The sequence below is a fragment of the Psammomys obesus genome, unplaced genomic scaffold, assembly GCF_907164565.1.
Source record: "Psammomys obesus unplaced genomic scaffold, mPsaObe1.curated_primary_1811, whole genome shotgun sequence".
Classification (NCBI taxonomy): Eukaryota; Metazoa; Chordata; class Mammalia; order Rodentia; family Muridae; genus Psammomys; species Psammomys obesus.
Window position 1 is genome coordinate 575,171 of NW_026585895.1, and position 20,371 is coordinate 595,541.

A 20,371-nucleotide genomic window follows, 5' to 3' on the forward strand; every position below is an offset into this window, starting at 1 on the left:
TACCAAATGTATGGGAAACAATGAAAGCTGCTCTAAGAAGAAAGTTTACAGCACTGAGTGATTTCATAAAGCAATTAGGGAGCTCTCATACTAGCAAGTTAGCAGCACACCTGAAAGCTCTAGAACAAAGAAACAAACTCAGCCAAGAGGCCAGAAATAATCACACCGAGGCCTGAAAGCAACAAAATAGAAACAAGGAAAACAATATAAAGGATCAATGAAACAAATAATTGGTTCTTTGAAGAGATCACCAAGATAGACAAACCCTTATCCAAACAAACTGAAAGACAGAGAGAGAATATCCAAATTAACATCAGAAAGGAAAATGGGGATGTAAAAAGAGACACTGAGGAAATCCAAGTAATCATTCGTCTTACTTCAAAATCCTGTACTCCACAAAATTGGAAAATCTAAAAGAAAAGAACAAATTTCTTAACAGGGGTCTCAGCTAAAGTCACCCCTATATCTTTTCAGGAGCCCACCCTCTTGTAGGTCTCCAGCTTGTCTAAAAGATGCCCTAGCCAATGGTTTCTCCTCTCTCTTCTCTCTGCAAGCCCTCTGTCCTACTGCCCCAACTCTCTCTTCTGATCCCCACCCTTATTTCCCTCAGTGTTTTCTCTCTTATCCTGTGCCCTCTCTTCTAAAAGTCTTTCAAAACTATAAACCACCCCAGAAGACATTAACTTAACATTATTTCACTTCAATTACATAACTTGCTAATATGTAACAACCCCTATTAGCTAAACAATGTACTTACAACTTCATCACTGTAGTCAGATAGCTGAATACAGCCTACTGACTCTGAAAGGCTTTGCAATAATTCAATTGGTTTTTAATGAATGTTTATGGTAGGAATCACAGTTTGCTCATGCTATTCAACAAAATACCTGAGATTTGGTTTTTTATAAATAACAAAAATCATTTTCCCATAATTCTGTACAAAGAAAGGTACAAGATCAAAAGGTAGGCAAGTTTAGTTTGGGGGGAGAGGAAAAGGGAGGAAGGGGTGTTCTCTTTTTTAAAGTGGATAATTCAAACAATGTGAAGTCTCATAGCATATGGAAAAATGACAGAGGTATTTCTAGTTTTCTCCAGTACTGCATAGTTGCTGGGATACCATGTCATTCTTGATATTTAAGGAACTTGCCTCTTAATAAAAGAGCATATCACTACACATCTGCTCCTCTTGCTAGGCACTGCATGTGCTTAGCCTTAATCTCTTATTTCTACTAGGTCAACTTATGAATGAGTTCATTTCACCTCCTAGATCATCAATGGATCTGTGAGCTACCTCTCAGAAGCAGAGTAAAGTGGTTACATAACACATTTCCTGATTACAAAGTGGTTCACACGGCTGAGGAAATGGTTCAGTAGATAAAGCTCTTGCAAGCATGGAAATCAGGGTTGAGACCCCATGTGCCATATAACAATAGGACAGTCCTAACAGTCCGTCACCAAAGAGGCAGGGTCAGGGATGCCTGGGGCAAGTGTTCTAGCTAGACTCTACCAAACTGGAAAGATGTGGATTCAATAAGAGACACTGCCTCAGTTAATAAAATGGACGCTTATGGGGAAGGAATCCCGTGTCAACCTCAAGTACACAGAGAGAGAGAGAGAGAGAGAGTGGGAGAGAGACAGAAACAGAGACAGAAAGAGGAGAGAGTTTCATGAATTAAACACATTAGCAATAAACTCTGAGTCTCTAATAACACATCAGTGTCACAATAAGTAAAGAAGTAAAACAGCATTTTGTAAATTGATTATATAAAAAGTCCAAGGCAAGTAATAAGGTTGATAATGTTTTTCTACTAAAGATAGGTTAAAGAACAGACTGAGTACACAGTGGGATAGTTGTCTCAAGGCTTAAGTTTATTTCATCAATTTCATTTTATCAAAATCAATTGCTTTTGTATTAACTTTAATAAAATATGAAATATCAGATAGTATTATGAAAGTTAACCAAGAGTGAGTTCACAACTTCATGATCTCTGTGTCTTCCATTCTGTCTATTGTATGAATCTGAATCAGTTCTTGCCTGAAGGCTGAAATGTGTAACTGACACTGTGTTTGTGTGTGTGTGTGTGGGGGGGTCTGTTTCTAACAAAAGGGTTTCACTCTGTTTAAGGGTGTCACTCTGTTTTTATTGGAAAGCACAGAAAGTATCACATAGGAACGGAATGGGATCAATTACAGACATTTTTTCACAGATGTTCACAAGGCACAAAGTCACTGGCTTCAACTGATCTCCACCAACGCAAACAATTGACAGCACTAGAAATAGTGTTCATCAATATCAATTTGTATTCGTAAATTTACGGTTGATTTTAGAAGATTGCTTTCAACCTCTGTATTTTCTGCTTTCAGCAAATGATATGCATGTACTTTTCTTGGTCAGGGGCATGAATGTGTATATAATTTAAGATTATAGCTATGCATCGGCTTTAGCTGTAAAAATTAATTACATAGGAGATCCAAGGCAAGTCAGGTTAGTTTTTATGTTGATCCCTTAAAGGCAGGTTAAACAAACAGCTGTAGGATGGCAAATTTAGGCTGTAAGTGACCTTAAAGTGTGTTATTAACTCTGGATGCGGGATTCAGCAAAAGTCCCGTTCTTTTGTAATGTAGGAGACATTTTCAGAATAGTGCATCACTACAGAAAGGGGTTCACAGTCATGCATATGCAGAACAGATTACTGCTGAAGAAGCTGATCATGCTCTAATGTATACAATTTGTACATCTCTAATTTCAGATATTTTTCCCACTGTACTTTACTTAAAACTTTACATGTAGATAGCTTAAATTTAAACCCCATTGTTTCAAACATTCACCAAAGAATACAATGTTTTAGTTTATTTTAGTAATTGTTCCGTTTGTTTTATTAATTTAACTTCCACAAAATTAATTTGTTTTGTATTAATTTTAGTAACAAGGAAAATAGTAAATTATGTTATGAAATTTGAATCATGTATATCGGTGTTTTTTTTCCTTTTGTTATTATTATTTACAATTTGCTCAGTTTCTATTCCAGTTGTAGCCCCCCTCTTCATGTTCTCCCTGTCCTACCCTCCCTCCTTCTTCCTCCCCTATCCTTCTTCCCTAGTCCATAGGGGAAGTCCTCCTTCCCTACTGTCTGACCCTTGCCTATCAGGTACCATCAAGACTCCCTGGATCCTCTTCCTCTGTGGGTTGGCTAGGTTGCCCCACCAGGGAGGCAGTGACCAACAAGCAGGTAACTGAGTTCATGTCAGAGACTGTCTTTTCTCCCCTTACTAGGGCACCCACATGGAACTTCCCATGGCTACATCTGAGCAGAGTCTAGGTCCTCTCCAGGGATGGTCATTGGTTGATACATCTTAATATTTTCCCCTCTTTTTTCTTTCCTTATCTCTATTCCATATTCTTACTGCTCCTCTGTCATCCCAAAATGATTCTTTATCTACTACAATGGTGTGTTTATGTGAGTGTGTGTGTGTGTGTGTGTGTGTGTGTGTACACATGTGTGTTTGATCCAGACTCTGAATTTGAGGAAAACATGATATTCTGATAGCTATCTTTCCGAGAATGGCTTAGTTTGCCTTTTCAGAGACGATAACTATACACTTTATTATGTATATAATTATACATTTTATTCGCCACTTTTTATATAAAAGTGATTTGTAGCATTTTTACTCCAACAGTATTATTAGCTATATTTTTGTGTATTAATCACCAGTTTCAATTTACAAATTATTTTAATAAAAATAGGCATTTACTATCTTTTATTTAGTTAGATCATAACAATTACAGATTACTTGAACCTACTTTGTATTAGCTTTGTAAAAGTTTGAAAAATACAATTGAGTTTTGATATGTTTTAGTACAACCTCCTGATATGTTTAGACAGTGTTTCTCCCATCTTTAGAAAAGTCTTTGTAAATACAAGTTAACAATTCTACCAATTTACTGCTTTGAGATAGAAAGTGGACATTCCTTAAAGCACTTTCTTCTGAAATGACAGCATTCTATTTATTTTCTATGTAGACACAGTATATATCAAACTATGAAAATCAAAAGCTTTAAAATCATATGAAAGAAGTGAGAGTTAGTAAGACCTGGAGAGGATAGGAGCTCCACAAGGACAAAATATATCTGGGCCCAGGGGTCTTTTCTGAGACTGATTCTCTAACCAAGGACCATGAATGGATATAACTTAGAAACCCTGCTCAGATGTAGTCCATGGCAGCTCAGTATCCAAGTGGGTTTCCTAGTAAGGGGAACAGGGGCTGTCTCTGACATGAACTCAGTGGCTTCCTCTTTGACCTCACCCCCCTACCCCCTGAGGGAAGAGCAGCCTTACCAGGCCACAGAGGAGGACAATGCAGCCAGTCCTAAAGAGACCTGATAAACTAGGGTAAGATGGAAGGGGAGGAAGACCTCCCCTATCCTCGGACTTAGAGAGGGTCAGGTAGAAGACGAAGGAGGAAGGGTGGGAGGGAATGAGGAAGGGGGCTACAGCTGGGATACAAAGTAAATAAACTGTAATTCATATAAAAAATAAAAATTTAATTAAAAATCATTTAAAATAGAGCCAATAAGAAGGTTCAGGTGGTTTTTTTTTTTTTTTCTTTTTTTCTGAAACCAATGCAAAAGTTGAAAGGAGATAATCAGCTTCTCTATGACTGTATTCTGACCTCTGCCTGCCATGGCAAACATGTAATTCCCTATCCTCCTCAACAAGCACATAATAAACAAGGGGATTTTTTTCTAAATACACAAAAATATATAATTCATATTTTTCTCTTTTTATTATTATTATTTATTACAATTTATTCACTTTGTATCCAGGCTGTGGCCCCTCTCTCCCTCGTCTCCTGCCAGTCCCAAATTCCCTACCTCATCTGCCCCTGTGCCCCTCTACAGTGGCTGGCTCTTTGATCACCTCTCCTTGGGGGTGGGGTTGCAGCCTCGCCAGGCCACAGAGGAAAACAATGCAGCCAGCTTTATTTAGAAATTCTAAATCCAAGAATTTATCCCAAATGAAAAGAGTTTTTTTTTAATACAAAGCAATAGAACCATAAAAAATATTTTGTACATGGATGTGGTAGTTAAACAATTTGCAAAAAGATGAAAGAAAACACAACATATCTTTTAGTGAAAATATAAGTTAATTTTGTTTGGATTCCTTCTGTCTTTCAATATTTTAAATTTCTTTCTTTTTTTTTTAATTTTATTTTTCTTTTTAGTTACATTTTGTTAACTCTGTGTCCCAGCTGTATCCCGCTCCCTCATTCCCTCCCCAACCCCACACTCCCTCCCTGGTCTCCTCCCTGCCCCTTTCCAAGTCCCCTGATAGGGGAGGACCTCCTCCCCTTTCATCTGACCCTGTTTTATCAGGTATCTTCAGGGCTGGCTGCAAAGTCCTCCTCTGTGGCCTAACAGACTGCTCCTCCCCTGGGTGGGGGGGTGTCAAACAGCCTGCCCTTGAGATCCTGTTAGAAATAGTCCGTGTTCCCCTTACTTTGGAAAACTACTTGGTTACTGAGCTACCACGGGCCACATCCGAGCAAAAGTTCTAGGTTATATCCATAGATGGTCCTTGGTTGAGTGTCAGTCTCAGAAAAGACCCTGTGCCCAGATATATTTGGTCCTTGTAGAGCTCCTATCCTTTCCATATCATACTAACTTCCCTTCTTTCATATGATTCCCTGCACTCTGCCGAGGGTTTGGTTATGAGTCTTAGTGTCTGCTTTGAAACACTGCTAGGTAGAGTCTTTCAGATGCCTTTTGTGGTAGACTCCTGTCATAAGTTCAATGCACATCCCATTTGTCTTTCTAAATGAGGATTAATCACCTTCGCCTGTGTCCACTTTCTTGATTATCTTCTATAGGTGTGTAGATTTCATTATGTTTATCATGTCTTGTAGGTCTATATAAGCGAGTATATACCAAGGTGGGATCTAGAAAAGATCATTCTGAGTGAAGTATCCCAGAAGGAGAAAGACAAACTTGGTATATATTTTAAATTTCTTACTCCAAATTGTATACGTGTTATAAAGATCAAATGATTAATAATATAAATGATTAATTATTTATGCATATAAGTACAGACATGATACTTATGAGAATCAATGTTGATTGCCATGTATAGAATAAGATTTCAGTTTTGCTTCATAGGCTTTACACAAACATCTGAACAAGAAGTTTTTTAAAGATAATATAAAAATGTACCATCTGCCTCACTCGTGGTGTTGTACATAGGCTGCTAATTTCTTCTTCACATTCATTCTGACATCCTAGTTGTTTTAACGAGTATGTAATTATTTATATTAATATAATACAGCCTAAAAAGCTTATCATAACCAATTCTCTTCACCCATATGAAACAATCAAATAATTCTCTTTATAATGTGCAACATTATCATGTAACAGGAAACCCCAAAAAAGTAGATCTTAGGTGTTTCTTTAAAAACCAGACACCATAACCATCTTCAAATGTTTACTCACAGCAGTAGATGCAAAGTGTTACCTTATGCAACCGTCACCCTCAACATTCTTATCCATCAACTGATATGCTGAGAGACGATAGGCACTAAAGTAAGGATATCATAGGGGGAATAAACAGTAAAGAATATGTGTGCTACTTTATGATTGAGAGACTTTGTGCCACTAATTTCTGTGAAAAAATCCTGTGTGCCATAAACAGGCACTCGTTATCTCATTAACAATGTGTAAATCAAACAGTTGTACAAAATGAGAATTTAAGTTATTTTGAGTATTGATGGTTTTATGCTTTATGCTCTTTCATTGATAAACCAGGCAACAAAGCATTTTGTACTGTTCTTTATAGTAGAAAATCAACACTGTTAAAAAATAGTATAAAACTATTCACCATTTTGAAATATTCTATACCTTCAAACATATTATCATGCATAGGGTAATGCTTTACCTTGTTCTCTTTAAGACAAGTTAGAAAGTACATTTCATGCAAATTAAGACAATGTCTTTATATGATGTCTTGAATATGAAATAAGAAATAAGAAATTTTCTGAACATTTTCTAATTCCAATATTATAGTTTTGGTAAAGATTATAAATACAAGGTGTGAAGTACGCAAGGAAATTGTCAAACAATGACTAACATGGGTATATGCTGATACACAAGTAGTAAGTCTGAAATAATAACATCATCCCATAGATACTATGTCATCAGAGAAACCTACTAATAAGACAAAAATATCTTCCTAAACCAAGATTTTCTGAAAAAAAATTTTCTTGATCACCTGCTTCATAGCATTGATGACATCCTTATTCCTTAGGCTATAGATCAGGGGGTTTAGGAATGGACTCAAAAAAGTATAAAAAACTGCAATTATTTTGGACTCCTCTACTGACTTCTCTGATGGAGGCTTTAAATACATGCAGAAAAGCGTTCCATAAAATATGGTGACTGTTGTCATGTGGGAACCACATGTAGAAAAGGCCTTTTGTCTTCCCTCAGCAGAGCGAATCCTCAAGATGGCTCCAAAAATATACAGGTAAGATACAAGAATGATAGAGAGCGAGCTTATGAGAGTAAAGCCAGCTACCACAAACATGGCCATCTTTTTGACATGAGTGTCAGAGCAGGCCAGCATGATGAGAGGAGGGTCTGCACAGTAGAAGTGGTTGATTTCATGGGAGCCACAGAAAGATAGGTGGAAAGTGAGTAGAGTCTGAGAAAGCCCATTCAGGAACCCAAACACATATGGGAATGTGACTAGAGACACACAAACTTTCCTGGACATCCTGGTACTATAATGCAGAGGGCTACAAATGGCCACATAGCGGTCCAGGGCCATTGAAGCAAGGATGTAAAACTCCGTGATCACCAGAGCAATGAAGAGGAGACACTGTGTGAAGCACCCAGCATAGGAGATGGTCTTCTGGTGTGAGATGAAGCCGTGCAGCATGTTTGGGGTCACATTGGAAGAGTAGCAAATGTCTACAAAGGAGAGGTGCCCAAGGAAGAAGTACATTGGCGTTTGCAGGTGGGGATTGGTCCGGATCAGCACAATCAAGCACAGGTTTCCTGCCAGTGTGATGGCAAAGATGACCAGAAACACCACAAAGAGGATCCTGCCCAGGACTGGGCTGTCTGTGAGTCCGACAAGAATGAAGCCCATCACTGCAGTGTGGTTTAGCGAAGACATTCTCTTTCAATTTGCAATATGAAGTGAGAAGAATATAAACAGTGCCTTCTCATCTAGACTGTGTGTTCACCTCTGAGCTTTTTAATGTATATATTTTGATCTGCAGCACAATTCCTTTTCTCATCAAATTCTCGTAAATTCTCACCTATCATGGTCAACACTTATTTTTGGTGATCTGTTTTCGTTTGTATCCTTTTTAATCACACAAGCAGACAACAGCATCAATTTTATTGTCTTTCTTCTGGATCACAACTGCATGTATTCCACCATAGACAAGAACTTTCATACATATTTACACATGTATACCTATGTACTTAGCAATGCCCATGTTGAATAAATTTTCATATTTTTTAACAATTGAACTTAAGGAGAAAGTTTTAAATGCATGTCACTTAGCCGTTATTATAAAATGAATGGAAAATAAAGAACTGTTTCTAGTCTTTGAAGTTATCATATCCTGCATATATAAAGCAAAAATAAAATATGACCATGGCAAGACAACATGTTTAAGACAACATGGTACTTATAACCCACATTTGTCAATAAGAGAACCAAGAACCTCTGAAATTTATCTGTTAAAAAATATATAAGAGTTTGTTAAAGAAATATTTCAAGGAGTATTCTCATCAGATCCTGGTGCCAATTGTTTGTATTCCCAGCTCCTGGGTGGTTACAGAAGAAAAACTGACAACATCTGATTGACCTGTGGATAATTAATCAACAAAGCAAAGACATGTTTCTACAACCAAAACCACTGATACCATCAGTAACAATAAAGCAATAATAGTAAGGAAAGAAGAATTGTTCCTTGTTGGATATTTATCAATACATTTACTCCTGTTCACAGCAAATTCCTTTCTGCCATTACTCTATAGAATTATAGCAGTGATTACATACTCTCACAGAGTGTATGCTACAGTGTAAAAGGAATGGATACTAATTAATAAAGTTATGCAATATATTATCAAATGAAAATAAACTGTGACAAAAAAAAGCAAAGGTTTCAGATGGATATGAGAAGATCCCTGAAAGGCAATATTTGAACAGTCAAAACCATATTCAAGTGTCTACAATAAGATAAGATCTATCAGTACAGTGTGGAATTACTCTATGAGTGTGTGTGTGTGTGCGTGTGTAAAATGTTCTTATGCTCTAACCCACTCATAAGCTCAGCTGATTCGGGAAGCACAGATTCTTAAATATGGTGTCAATGCCAGTTTCATCTACTATCTAGGACTTGTATGTATTTGTGACACCATAAAAAAATGCCTTTCATATTTCACTTTAAAAACTGTCATTCATTTGCTTCTCATACATACATCAGAGTTCACATATAATAATGGATTCTTAAGTCACTAAGATATATTGACATATGAATAAAAGGGTCAGTAAGGGCAATTGACTATTTCCCACAGTGATAGATAGCAATTTATATACAAATATATTTTAGTTAACAAATACAGAATTTAGCCTACCTGCAAATACTGTCCTACTGTATGTCATACAAACTAGGAAGATTTATAATGTATTTTCTTGGTATAATTTCCTAAGTGTCTAAAAATAGCTTAAAAGATCCAATTTAAATGTTCTTTGATTCCCATGGGCATAATCTTAGTTGGAGGCTGTGAGTTCACCTAAGAGGCCAAAATCTCTCCCTAACATGTATAAACAACTCTTCCTCCCCCTCCCTCCCTCCCTCTCTCTCTCTCTCTGTGTGTGTGTGTGTGTGTTGTTTCATCTATTGATAGCAAAAATAAAGACAAAGACATAGTTAGATGACATTTTATGAACTTAGTATCCTAAGGGACTGCCCCGAGAATCTCTCATTTCCCTCTGTGCTCACTAAGGAGAGGTCATCAGGCATGACTGAAAGATGAGGCATGATAACTGAGAATTTTGAGGAAAGGTCACTGAAAGAGTATAATACAAATACAGTCTTTCCCATTTCTTGAATTTTGCTGAATGCCACAATTTAATTTTTGTTTTTTTCTGAATAATTTTATCTATACAAATTTGATATAAAAGTAATTTTTCTTTCCCACAGTCAAAAAATGAAATTATCCTTTAGATATTTATTATTATGATGATGAGAAAAAGAAAGCTAATCATTTTCAACTTATATTTTTTCTCTGAAAAAAATATAATGCTGTTTACCACAAGGAATTTAATTAAAATGGCACAAAGAAATTAAAAGCATGCAGAGCACAGAAATTTATTTCTTTTAATAAATAATGGCATGAATGTTATTTTAGAACCAAGACAAATTATGATATGATTAAATTCCTACTTCATAAGACTACTACTATTAACTGGATCATTAACCTATAGATGACTAACACATAGGCCTAAGATATAACTTAAAACTATTTCTCTGTTAAATAAGCATAACGTACTCATAGATTAGAGCATCATTCAGTCCTTGTCAGTAAATCCTCTTTTTACAGTATATGGGGATTAACTATAGACTCTCAACTGGTCGACATGTGAGAAAAAGAGACTGTGAGATGCCACTCTAAAGGGAATGTCTAAATCACACTCCCTCCCCTCCAGGCTTGGGGATAATTGGAGAAGAAAGGATTAAAGATTTGGAGACTCTGGGCATCTGCATCAAGTATGATTTGTTGTACATAACAAGACTGCTGAAGAAATGAATTCACAGTGGCTGTGTATGTATCCCAAAGACCTACAAAAGTTCAAACCAGTCACATGTATTGTATGAAGGATAAAAATATCATAAAACCAAGACACTGTAGCTCTGGTTGACTTTTAATTACAGTAGAAAAAATGTAATTCCAACTTTATTGTGGTTTATGGCAAAAGTAAGGAAATAAAACACACAAAAACATCAGCAAAAATTCATTTTCTTCTGTAAGATGTTATCTACAATGATCTGAAAATGTATTATAACTCTTTTTTGCATTTTTTAAATTTTATTAATTACACTTTATTCATTTTTGTATCCCCCCATAAGCCCCTCCCTCCTCCCCTCCCGATCCCACCCTCCCTCCCCTTTCTGCATGCATGCCACTCCCCAAGTCCACTGAGAGGGGAGGGTCTCCTCTCCTTTCTGATCTTAGTCTATCAGTTCTCATCAACAGTGGCTGCATTGTCCTCTACCATGGCCTGGTAAGGCTGCTCCCCCCTCAGGGGGAGGTGATCAAAGAGCAGACCAATCAGATTATGTCAGAGGCAGTCCCTCTTTCCATTACTATGTAACCCACTTGGACACTGAACTGCCATGGGCTACATCTGTGCAGGGGTTCTAGGTTATCTCCACGAATAGTCCTTGGTTGGAGTATGAGTCTCTAGGAAGTTCCCTGTGTTCAAATTATCTTGTTCTGTTGCTCTCCTTGTGGAGTTCCCGTCCCCTCCAGCTCTTACTATTTCCCACTTCTTACATAAAATTCCATTCACTCTGCCCATCAGTTGGCCATCAGGCTCAGCATCTGTTTTGACAGTCTATACTGCAGAGGCTTTCAGAGGCCCTCTGTGGCAGATTTCAAGGTTGTTTCCTGTTTTCTTCTGGCTTTCAGAGGCCCTCTGTAGCAGGTTCCTAGGTTGTTTCCTATTTTCTTTTTCTTCTGATGTCCATCCTCTTTGCCTTTCAGGATGGGGATTGAACATTTTAGTTAGGGTCCTCTCTTTTGCTTAGTTTGTTTAGATGTACAGATTTTAGTGGGTTTATTCTATGTTGTATGTTTATATGAGTGAGTATATACCATGCATGTCTTTTTGCTTATGGGACAACTCACTCAGGATGATCCTTTCCAGGTCCCACCATTTACCTGAAAATTTCATGATTTCCTTATTTTTCATTGCTGAGTAATACTCCATTGTATAGATGTACCACAGTTTCTGCATCCATTCTTCAGTTGAGGGGCATCTGGGTTGTTTCCAGCTTCTGGCTATTACAAATAAAGCTGCTACAAACATGGTTGAGCAAATGTCCTCTTTGTGTACTTGCGCCTCTTTTGGGTATATGCCTAGGAGTGGTATGGCTGGATCTTGAGGAAGCGCTATTCCTAGTTGTCTGAGAAAGCGCCAGATTGATTTCCAGAGTGGTTGTACCAGTTTACATTCCCACCAGCAGTGGAGAAGGGTTGCCCTTTCTCCACAACCTCTCCAGCATGTGTTGTCCCTTGAGTTTTTCATCTTGGCCATTCTGATGGGTGTAAGGTGAAATCTCAGGGTTGTTTTGATTTGCATTTCCCTAATGGCTAATGAGGTTGAGCATTTCTTTAAGTGTTTCTCTGCCATTTGATGTTCCTCTTTCGAGAATTCTGTTTGGCTCCATTCCCCATGATATGATAAACATAATGAAATCTACACACCTAAAGAAGATAATCAAGTAAGTGGATATGGGTGAAGATGATCAATTCTCATTTAGAAAGACAAATGGGATGTGCATTGAATGTATGACAGGAGTCTACCGCAAAAGGCATCTGAAAGACTCTACCTAGCAGTGTTTCAAAGCAGACACTAAGACTCATAACCAAACCATAGCAGAGTGCAGGGAATCATATGAAAGAAGGGGAGTTAGTATGAAATGGAAAGGATAGGAGCTCTACAAGTACCGAATATATCGGGGCACAGAGCCTTTTCTGAGACTGACACTCAACCAAGGACCATCTATGGATATAACATAGAACTTCTGCTGGGATGTGGCCCGTGATAGCTCAGTAACCAAGTAGTTTTCCAAAGCAAGGGGAACAAAGGACTATTTCTAACAGGATCTCAAGGGCAGGCTCTTTGTCCTCCCCCCCCCAGGGGAGGAGCAGTCCTGTTAGGCCACAGAGGAGGACTTTGCAGCCAGCCTTGAAGATACCTGATAAAACAGGGTCAAATGAAAGGGGAGGAGGTCCTCCCCTATCAGTGGACTTGGAAAGGGGCAGGGAGGAGACCAGGGAGGGAGTGGGGGAGAGGGAGGGAATGAGGGAGCGGGCTACAGCTGGGACACAGAGTTAACAAATTGTAATTAAAAAGAAAAATAAAAAAAAGTAAAAGACCAATAAAAAATAAATAAATAAATAAATAAACTGGAAATGAATAAATTTTAATGTGTGTATCATGACTGAAAATTTATTTCTTACACTTCAGATGTTTAGGAAACTCAAAATCCATAGCTAACTTTCATGTATGACATTAACTATAACTAAAATTGATTGTATTGACAAGATAGCTGATTCTCAAAGAGATCCAATTTACATAAATATTTATTCATTATATGTGTCCAATAGATATCTGTATAACATGTAGGAGGTGAAGAAGTATCTGTAATGTTAATACAGTAACTTTAATACACATAAATAACTTAAGAAATCAAATAGCAAATTTAAAAATCTATGATACTCCACATAACACAAGGATGGAGAGAAAAGCCTTATAAAATATTTTTCTGCAAGATTTTTTTAACTGCCTCTCTTACATCTTTATTTTTTAAACTGTAGATGAGAGGATTAAGCATGGGAATCACTACTATATAAAACACAGAGACAATCTTGTCCTGTTCCATCGAGTAGCTAGAAGTAGGTCGCAAGTACATGAAAAGAATTGAACCAAAGAAGATGGTGACAGCCATAAGGTGGGAGGCACAGGTGGAAAAGGCTTTGTGTCTTCCATCTACAGAAGGCATCTTCAATATGGCAATAAGAATACACAGATAGGAAATGAGGACAATCAGAACACAGATGAGAACAATAAAACTGGAAAAAACCATGATCACAATGCCATTGATATGGATGTCAGCGCAAGAGAGTTTGAGCAGGGGTGGAGTGTCACAATAGAAATGGTTGATCTTATTAGAACCACAAAAGGACAGTCTGAAAGTCATCCCTGTATGGATGGCTGCATTGCCAAAGCCTGCTAGGAATGAAGTAGTCACCAACATGAAACAAATTCTGCCAGACATGAGAACTGGGTACAGCAGGGGACTCCAGATGGCTGCATAGCGGTCATATGCCATCATGGCTAGCAGGAAGCATTCAGTTCCCAAGAAGAAGCCAAAGAAGAAAAACTGGGTGGCACACCCATTGAAAGAAATGCCCTTCTCCTCAGCCAGGAGGTTGACCAGCATCTTAGGGGTGACTGTAGAAGAGGAAGAGGCATCAACAAAGGAAAGGCTGCTGAGGAAGAAGTACATAGGTGTGTGCAGACAGGAGTCCATCTTGATAAGTGCCATCATGCCCAAGTTACCCACCAGGGTCATGGTGTAGATAATTAGAAACAATGCAAAGAGGACACCTTGCAGCTCTGGATTGTCTGACAGGCCCAAGAGGATAAATTCTGTCACTTCTGTCTCATTTTTACCTTGGTCTCCTTTTGTGGTTCTGACCATCTTGCTGCAATATAAGAGAAATTTGATCATTACATTAGTGTCATATAGACATTATATATAATATACATTGAATATATTATATATATTATATATGTACATGTATATATATAATATCTATCTCACATAAAATTGCTAAACAATTAGTAAAAACTGACATCAGTAAAAATTTTAAACATATGATATAATGTCAAGTATATTACGTATGAAAATTATGTTTTGATTCCTAAGGACCTTGTGACAAGTTCTTTAATATTCATTAATTTTAAACACATTTTATATCATTTAATTGTTAATTCAATACACCCTTATTAGATAATTGTGTTTATTAGTTATTACAATTAATCTGATATTTTTGTGGAGAAAATGAGACATTTTTAAGCCAGAGTATTTCTTCAGAGTCAAAATTTAAAAAAAAATAATAAAAGGAAGGAGAGTTGGCAAAAAATAATCAGCAGATAGCAGTTTTCTTTGAATTGAATATTTAGTTTGTGAAGTAGGGAACTGTTAGAAATCCAAGGAAAGAAATTTAGGATATTCTGATACACCCAATAGAGTTACAGTATCACACCAATTTTAGAGACTAAGCAGCTACAAAAAAAAAAAAAAATCTACTCAGCATTTAGAATTTTTTAATTTTTTTTCACAATTTATTCATTTAAGCCCCCTCCATCAACCGCCCCCCAGTCACACACTCCTTCCCTCCTCCCCCATCCCCTTTCCCTAGTCCAATAAAAGGAAGAGTTCTCCACTATTGCCATCAGCCCATAGCTTGTTAAGTCTCATCAGGGCAGCGTGGATCATCTTCCTCCATGGCCTGGCAAGGCTGCATCATCAGGGGCAAGTGATCAGAGAGCAGTCAACTGAGTTCATGATAGAGGCAGCCCCTGCTCCCCTCATTCAGAGATCCACATGGAGACTGAGCTGCCAGTCAGCCACATCTGAGCAGGGATCTAGGTCCTCCCCATGCATGGTCCCCCATTGGTGCATCAGTCTCTGCAGGACCCCCCGGGCTCAGATCTTTGAGCTTTGTGAGTCTCCTTGTGGGGCTCCTGTCCCCTCCATGCCCCTCTAATCTCACTCCTCTCTTCCTCCATAAGCCAGGTCCTGGCACTAGGCCCAAAGTTTGGATGTGAGCCTCAGCATCTGCTTTGATCCCTGTTGTGATTCCTTTCAGAGGACCCTGTATAATAGACTCCCATCATGTCTCTTCTCACCACCACTTCTGGTGTCTATCCTGTTTGCCATTCTGAGTGAGATTTAAGCATACTCCCTAAAATCCTTCTTAGTACATAGCTTCTTTAGGTCTGTAGATGTCTGTCCTACATTTTACAGCTAATATCTGTTATTAGTGAATATATACAATCACTTTGGAAATCAATCTGGCACTTTCACAGAAATTTGGGAATAGCACCACCTCAAGATCCAGCTATACGACTCCTGGGCATATACCCAAAATGTGCCCCACCATTCAATAAGGAAATTTGCTCGACTATGTTCATAATATTTAGAATTTTATTTATTGGAGAATCAAATTGTAAAGTGAACAGGAAAGTCCTGATCATAAATGGAAGAACTTCCAGAGTAATATAAACATGTAACTGAGAATCACATAATCATAACAGACCCTACCATAGGTCGTTGATGATGTATAGCTATTGTGAACTGAATATCACAATGACCTGAAGTAAAACATTTTTCATGTTTTCCATTTAATTAACAATAAACTCAGAATATAGATGTGTTGATCTCATTTATATATTATACAATATGTATGTATCAAATGCTAATTCATTAGCTCATTAGATTATACAATTTTGCACTTTAGTCATTAGCCAAAAACAAATATAATAATGATAATAAATATTAAAACACAAAAATGTGGTGCTTTCTTGAAAAAAATAACAATAGTGTTACCTCAAGATCCAGCTATACCACGCCTAGGCATATATCTGAAAGATGTTCAACCATACAAGGACATTTGCTCAACCATGTTCATAGCAGCTTTATTCATAAGAGCCAGAATCTGAAAACAACCTAGATACCTTTCAGCCAAAAAATGGATACAGAAATTGTGGTACATTTACCAATGGGATACTACTCAGCAATTAAAACAAGAAAATCATGAAATTTGCAGACAAATGGATGGAACTAGAAAAGATCATCCTGAGTGAGGTAACCAAGAAGCAGAAAGATATTAGTTATATAATAGGATAAAGATACTAAAATCTATAGTCCTAAAGAAGCTAAACAACATGAAAGGACTCTAGGGGAGATATTTAATCTTCATTCAGAAAGACCAACAGGATAGACATCAAAAGTAGGGGAAGACAGGGAATAGGGCAAGAACCTAACACAACGGGCCTCTGAAAGCAGGGTATCAAAACAGATGCTGAGACTCATAGCCAAACTTTGGGCAGTCTTATGGAATTTATGGAAGAATGGGGAGCTTCGCTAGGACACCAACAAAACCAACAAATCTGGGCCCAGTGGGACCTTCAGCGACCTATGCTCCAACCAAGGACCATGCATGGAGAGGACCTAGACCCACTGCTCAGATGTAGCCCATAAGCAGCTCAGTTTCCAAGTGGGTTCCCTAGTAAGAAGAACAGGAGCTATCTCTGACATATTGTTTTACTTAAGTTACATCTGTTTAAACAGTGTTATCGCCTTTGCTCAGAGAAGAAATGTGATTTCAAAATCATAAAAATACTGTGAATAACAAACTTAGCCTAATGTAATCTACTTTTCATACTCAAAGTCTCATTCTATTACTATTTGTGATCATTCAGAAATGTCAGTAACTGATGTGAACACTTGAACCAACAATAGCCACAGCTAATCCTCACAGCTTCCTTAACTCTCCAGAAAATAATTAGCTACATCAAAGGGTAACATGTCATTTGACAAGATCGTGTAATTACGGTTGCTGAAAATACTTTGTTAGAATTTCCAATGATGAATAACCTCTTATTACCCAAACACTATATGAGTTGCAGCTCATAGTATGAACAGCTTCCACTTCTGGTATTCAACACATTAGTTTCCCTGTGTCCCTGCAATAACCATCTTCATGTTGATGAAATTTCTGTCAGATTGCTATCTCAGAGATAATGGTTTCTCCTTTAATATTTTCAAGAGCTTCATATCCCCCACTATTCTAACAAAGATATGCCCTGTTTATCTGCAATATGCTTCACACCATGCTGGGATTTTGCCTTCAAACCCACAGCCAGACAATACTGAACAGGCCTTTGCATGTCTGTATGTATCTGAAAATAACTGTAAGGTTTCCTAATATTCTTCTAGCACATAAAATGGTAAGGAAGTGTATATGGGAGGGCTTGCAGGAAAGAAAGAGAATGGAAATGGCAAAACAAAACAAAACAAAATAAAGCTGAGTTTTTAAAAGACCACAGTTATGTTATTTATTGCTGTTTATTTTATTCCCACAGCTGTAAAACTCTGAGCAATAAAAAAATGGGGTAGAGTTAAGTCAACACACTTTCTTCATCCTTTATGCTTTTGAAATTCTGACTCAGTGAGTAGCTCAGGAAGTTAATACCAGAATGGCTTTTGTTTCATGTCAGTTCCCTAAACAAGCATAATATTTAAAGCATTCCCCTTACCTTATGTAACTGCTCAGCCTCTTTTGATCCTGCTGTTTTTGTTCTGTCTAAATTCACAAGCAGACACAGCTTCACTGAGAAAGAACACGATTCCTGATGTTCTTGATGGAGTTATGGAAACTCTTGATTAACTGATTGCACGCTCGCGCGCACACACACACACACCTAAAGACAAATTGAGACTTTTTTTTCATGTTTACTTAAAGATAAACATTTCAACATTCATTATATTGCAATGAAGTTCCCTTCAAAGACATGTGTCACTGTGGTCCAGCTGTGTGAGGTCTGCAGCTGCCAGAGATTTCAGGGCACTCTGGATAGTAGTCACACTCATTTTAAGTAGAACATGCTTCTCATTCCGTGGTCTCTGGGGACTGTTTCTCTCATGTGACATCCATGTAATCTATGCTTTTTCTCTCTGAAATTAAGAAAATATCAAGTCTCCTCTGTTTTTCTTTGCTTCTCTCTTGGTAACTCAAACCTATTGGAGAATGATTTTTGAGTATCAAAATTCTAAGCACCATTTAACATTCTTCCTCTGTCTCCTCTGAAAGCTGAGGTGTTTCTGCTTGGAAATTTTGAATCCACAAAACAACAGGTTCTACCTATCTCTAGTGGCACTTTCAACAAGAAGGTTATGTACACACGAGAAATTAGGGCCCTGGGTAATAGTTAGGGGTGGGATGGAGGAAGCACTAGATAATCGAACCCCAGGGGTTGTTTGGGGGCATGACACCTCTGTTCTGTGTTTCAGTGACTGTGTGATGTTGGATATTTCCTATGTCTTTCTTAGTTATATCATTTCTGGTGACTTTGGAGATAAATATAATGCGTGTGAATTGCTGCATCTAGTCCACAGAGATCATAAATAAGGTCACACACGTACACAATGATCAGAGAGGCACACATTTGTGAAAAAGTTAGGGACACAGGAAGTGTTGGAAGAGTAAGTGAAAGGGTAAAAAGATAAATTGATGTATGAAAATCTCCTTTAAAAATAAAATAAAAATTTCCTCACCCTTACACCCATTTTATACAGGTCTCTGAATACAAAGCTAACCTTGTTTACATAGGGAGTTCCATTCCAGTCAGAGTTTCACAGTGAGACCCTGTATTAAAAAAATAAAATGAAATAATAAAATTAAATGAAACATAAAATAAAATGAAATGACATTCAGTATCTACAAGGGATCATCATTACAGTATCCTACCTTAAAATAAATCTGTGCATTTTTTTTATCACTAATCTCAAAAGAAAAAGAAAGTAAGATTCCTTAGGGAATAACACTTAAGGGTGTCTCTGAGTATCTAGTGAATATAGAAAATCATTTCATAACATTTCTTCAGGGAATCAGTGTGTGACTCTGAGAATTAAATACCTGCTGCTCACAGGCACAGCTCTGAAGCAAACACCAGGGGAGTCACAGCCTTTCCGTTAGTTGCAGAATATTTGCTCAGCAAGACCCGCCTAAGAAGAGGGAAACTTTGACCTGCTGCAGTCAGAAACAGGTCAGCTCTGTGCTGGGACAGCACTGGGAAGAGATGAGATGTGCTCAGGCAGGGGACATTGACCAGTGCTCCTGTGAGGACAGGCTCTTCCTGATGCCAGGTCCTTATTGCACAGTTCAGCAACAAAGCAGGGGCCTGGTTTTAGCTTCTGGTTGTTATTAAAAGTTAGAATTTAGAAAAATGGCAGAATTAAAAGGCTTCCTCTCCAACACATCCAATTTGTGGATCAGAAATCTACGCTGAGAGAGCGGTTCACAGAACCAAGACAGCCACTGCAAGGACGTCAGCGGAGTCTCCAGAGTCTTAATTCATGTTCTTTCACAGAAACCTCAAGTTCATCTGGAGCCTGAAACACATTCGTCTGCCATTTACTTCAACAGCATAACTCTGTTTCTAGATTTTTCTTAAACTTTTCTGTTTGTGGCTAGCAATGTGATCAACTTCTTTTTTTCTTCCAGTATGCTACCATTTCTTCACAGGGGTTGGACACTGATTACATGACACAAAATGAAAAAATATATATAGTTTATATTATTTATTTATAGTTATATTATTTATTTATAATGTTATATATAATATAAAAACATTTGCCTTAGCAATTCTCTGAGTCTGAACATTACAGCCTACTTTCTACTGATTTTTAAATTTTGCTACATTGCCTTGGAACTAAATTGCTCTGCCCTTAGCAGGGAAGACAGCAGGTGATGTCTCACCACTGTGAGACAAACACTGAA

General features: G+C 37.7%; 2 protein-coding genes across 2 annotated transcripts; both read right to left on the reverse strand.

The window, feature by feature from the left end:
• Positions 1 to 7,220: 7,220 nt before the first annotated feature.
• On the reverse strand, positions 7,221 to 8,168 carry LOC129671568 (olfactory receptor 5M10-like). The gene has a single exon (XM_055600619.1). It carries the CDS (start codon positions 8,166 to 8,168, stop codon positions 7,221 to 7,223), a length of 948 nt encoding a protein of 315 aa, XP_055456594.1.
• Positions 8,169 to 13,548: 5,380 nt separating this feature from the next.
• LOC129671664 (olfactory receptor 1020) lies at positions 13,549 to 14,502 on the reverse strand. The gene has a single exon (XM_055600769.1). It carries the CDS (start codon positions 14,500 to 14,502, stop codon positions 13,549 to 13,551), a length of 954 nt encoding a protein of 317 aa, XP_055456744.1.
• Between the last annotated feature and the right edge of the window lie 5,869 nt (positions 14,503 to 20,371).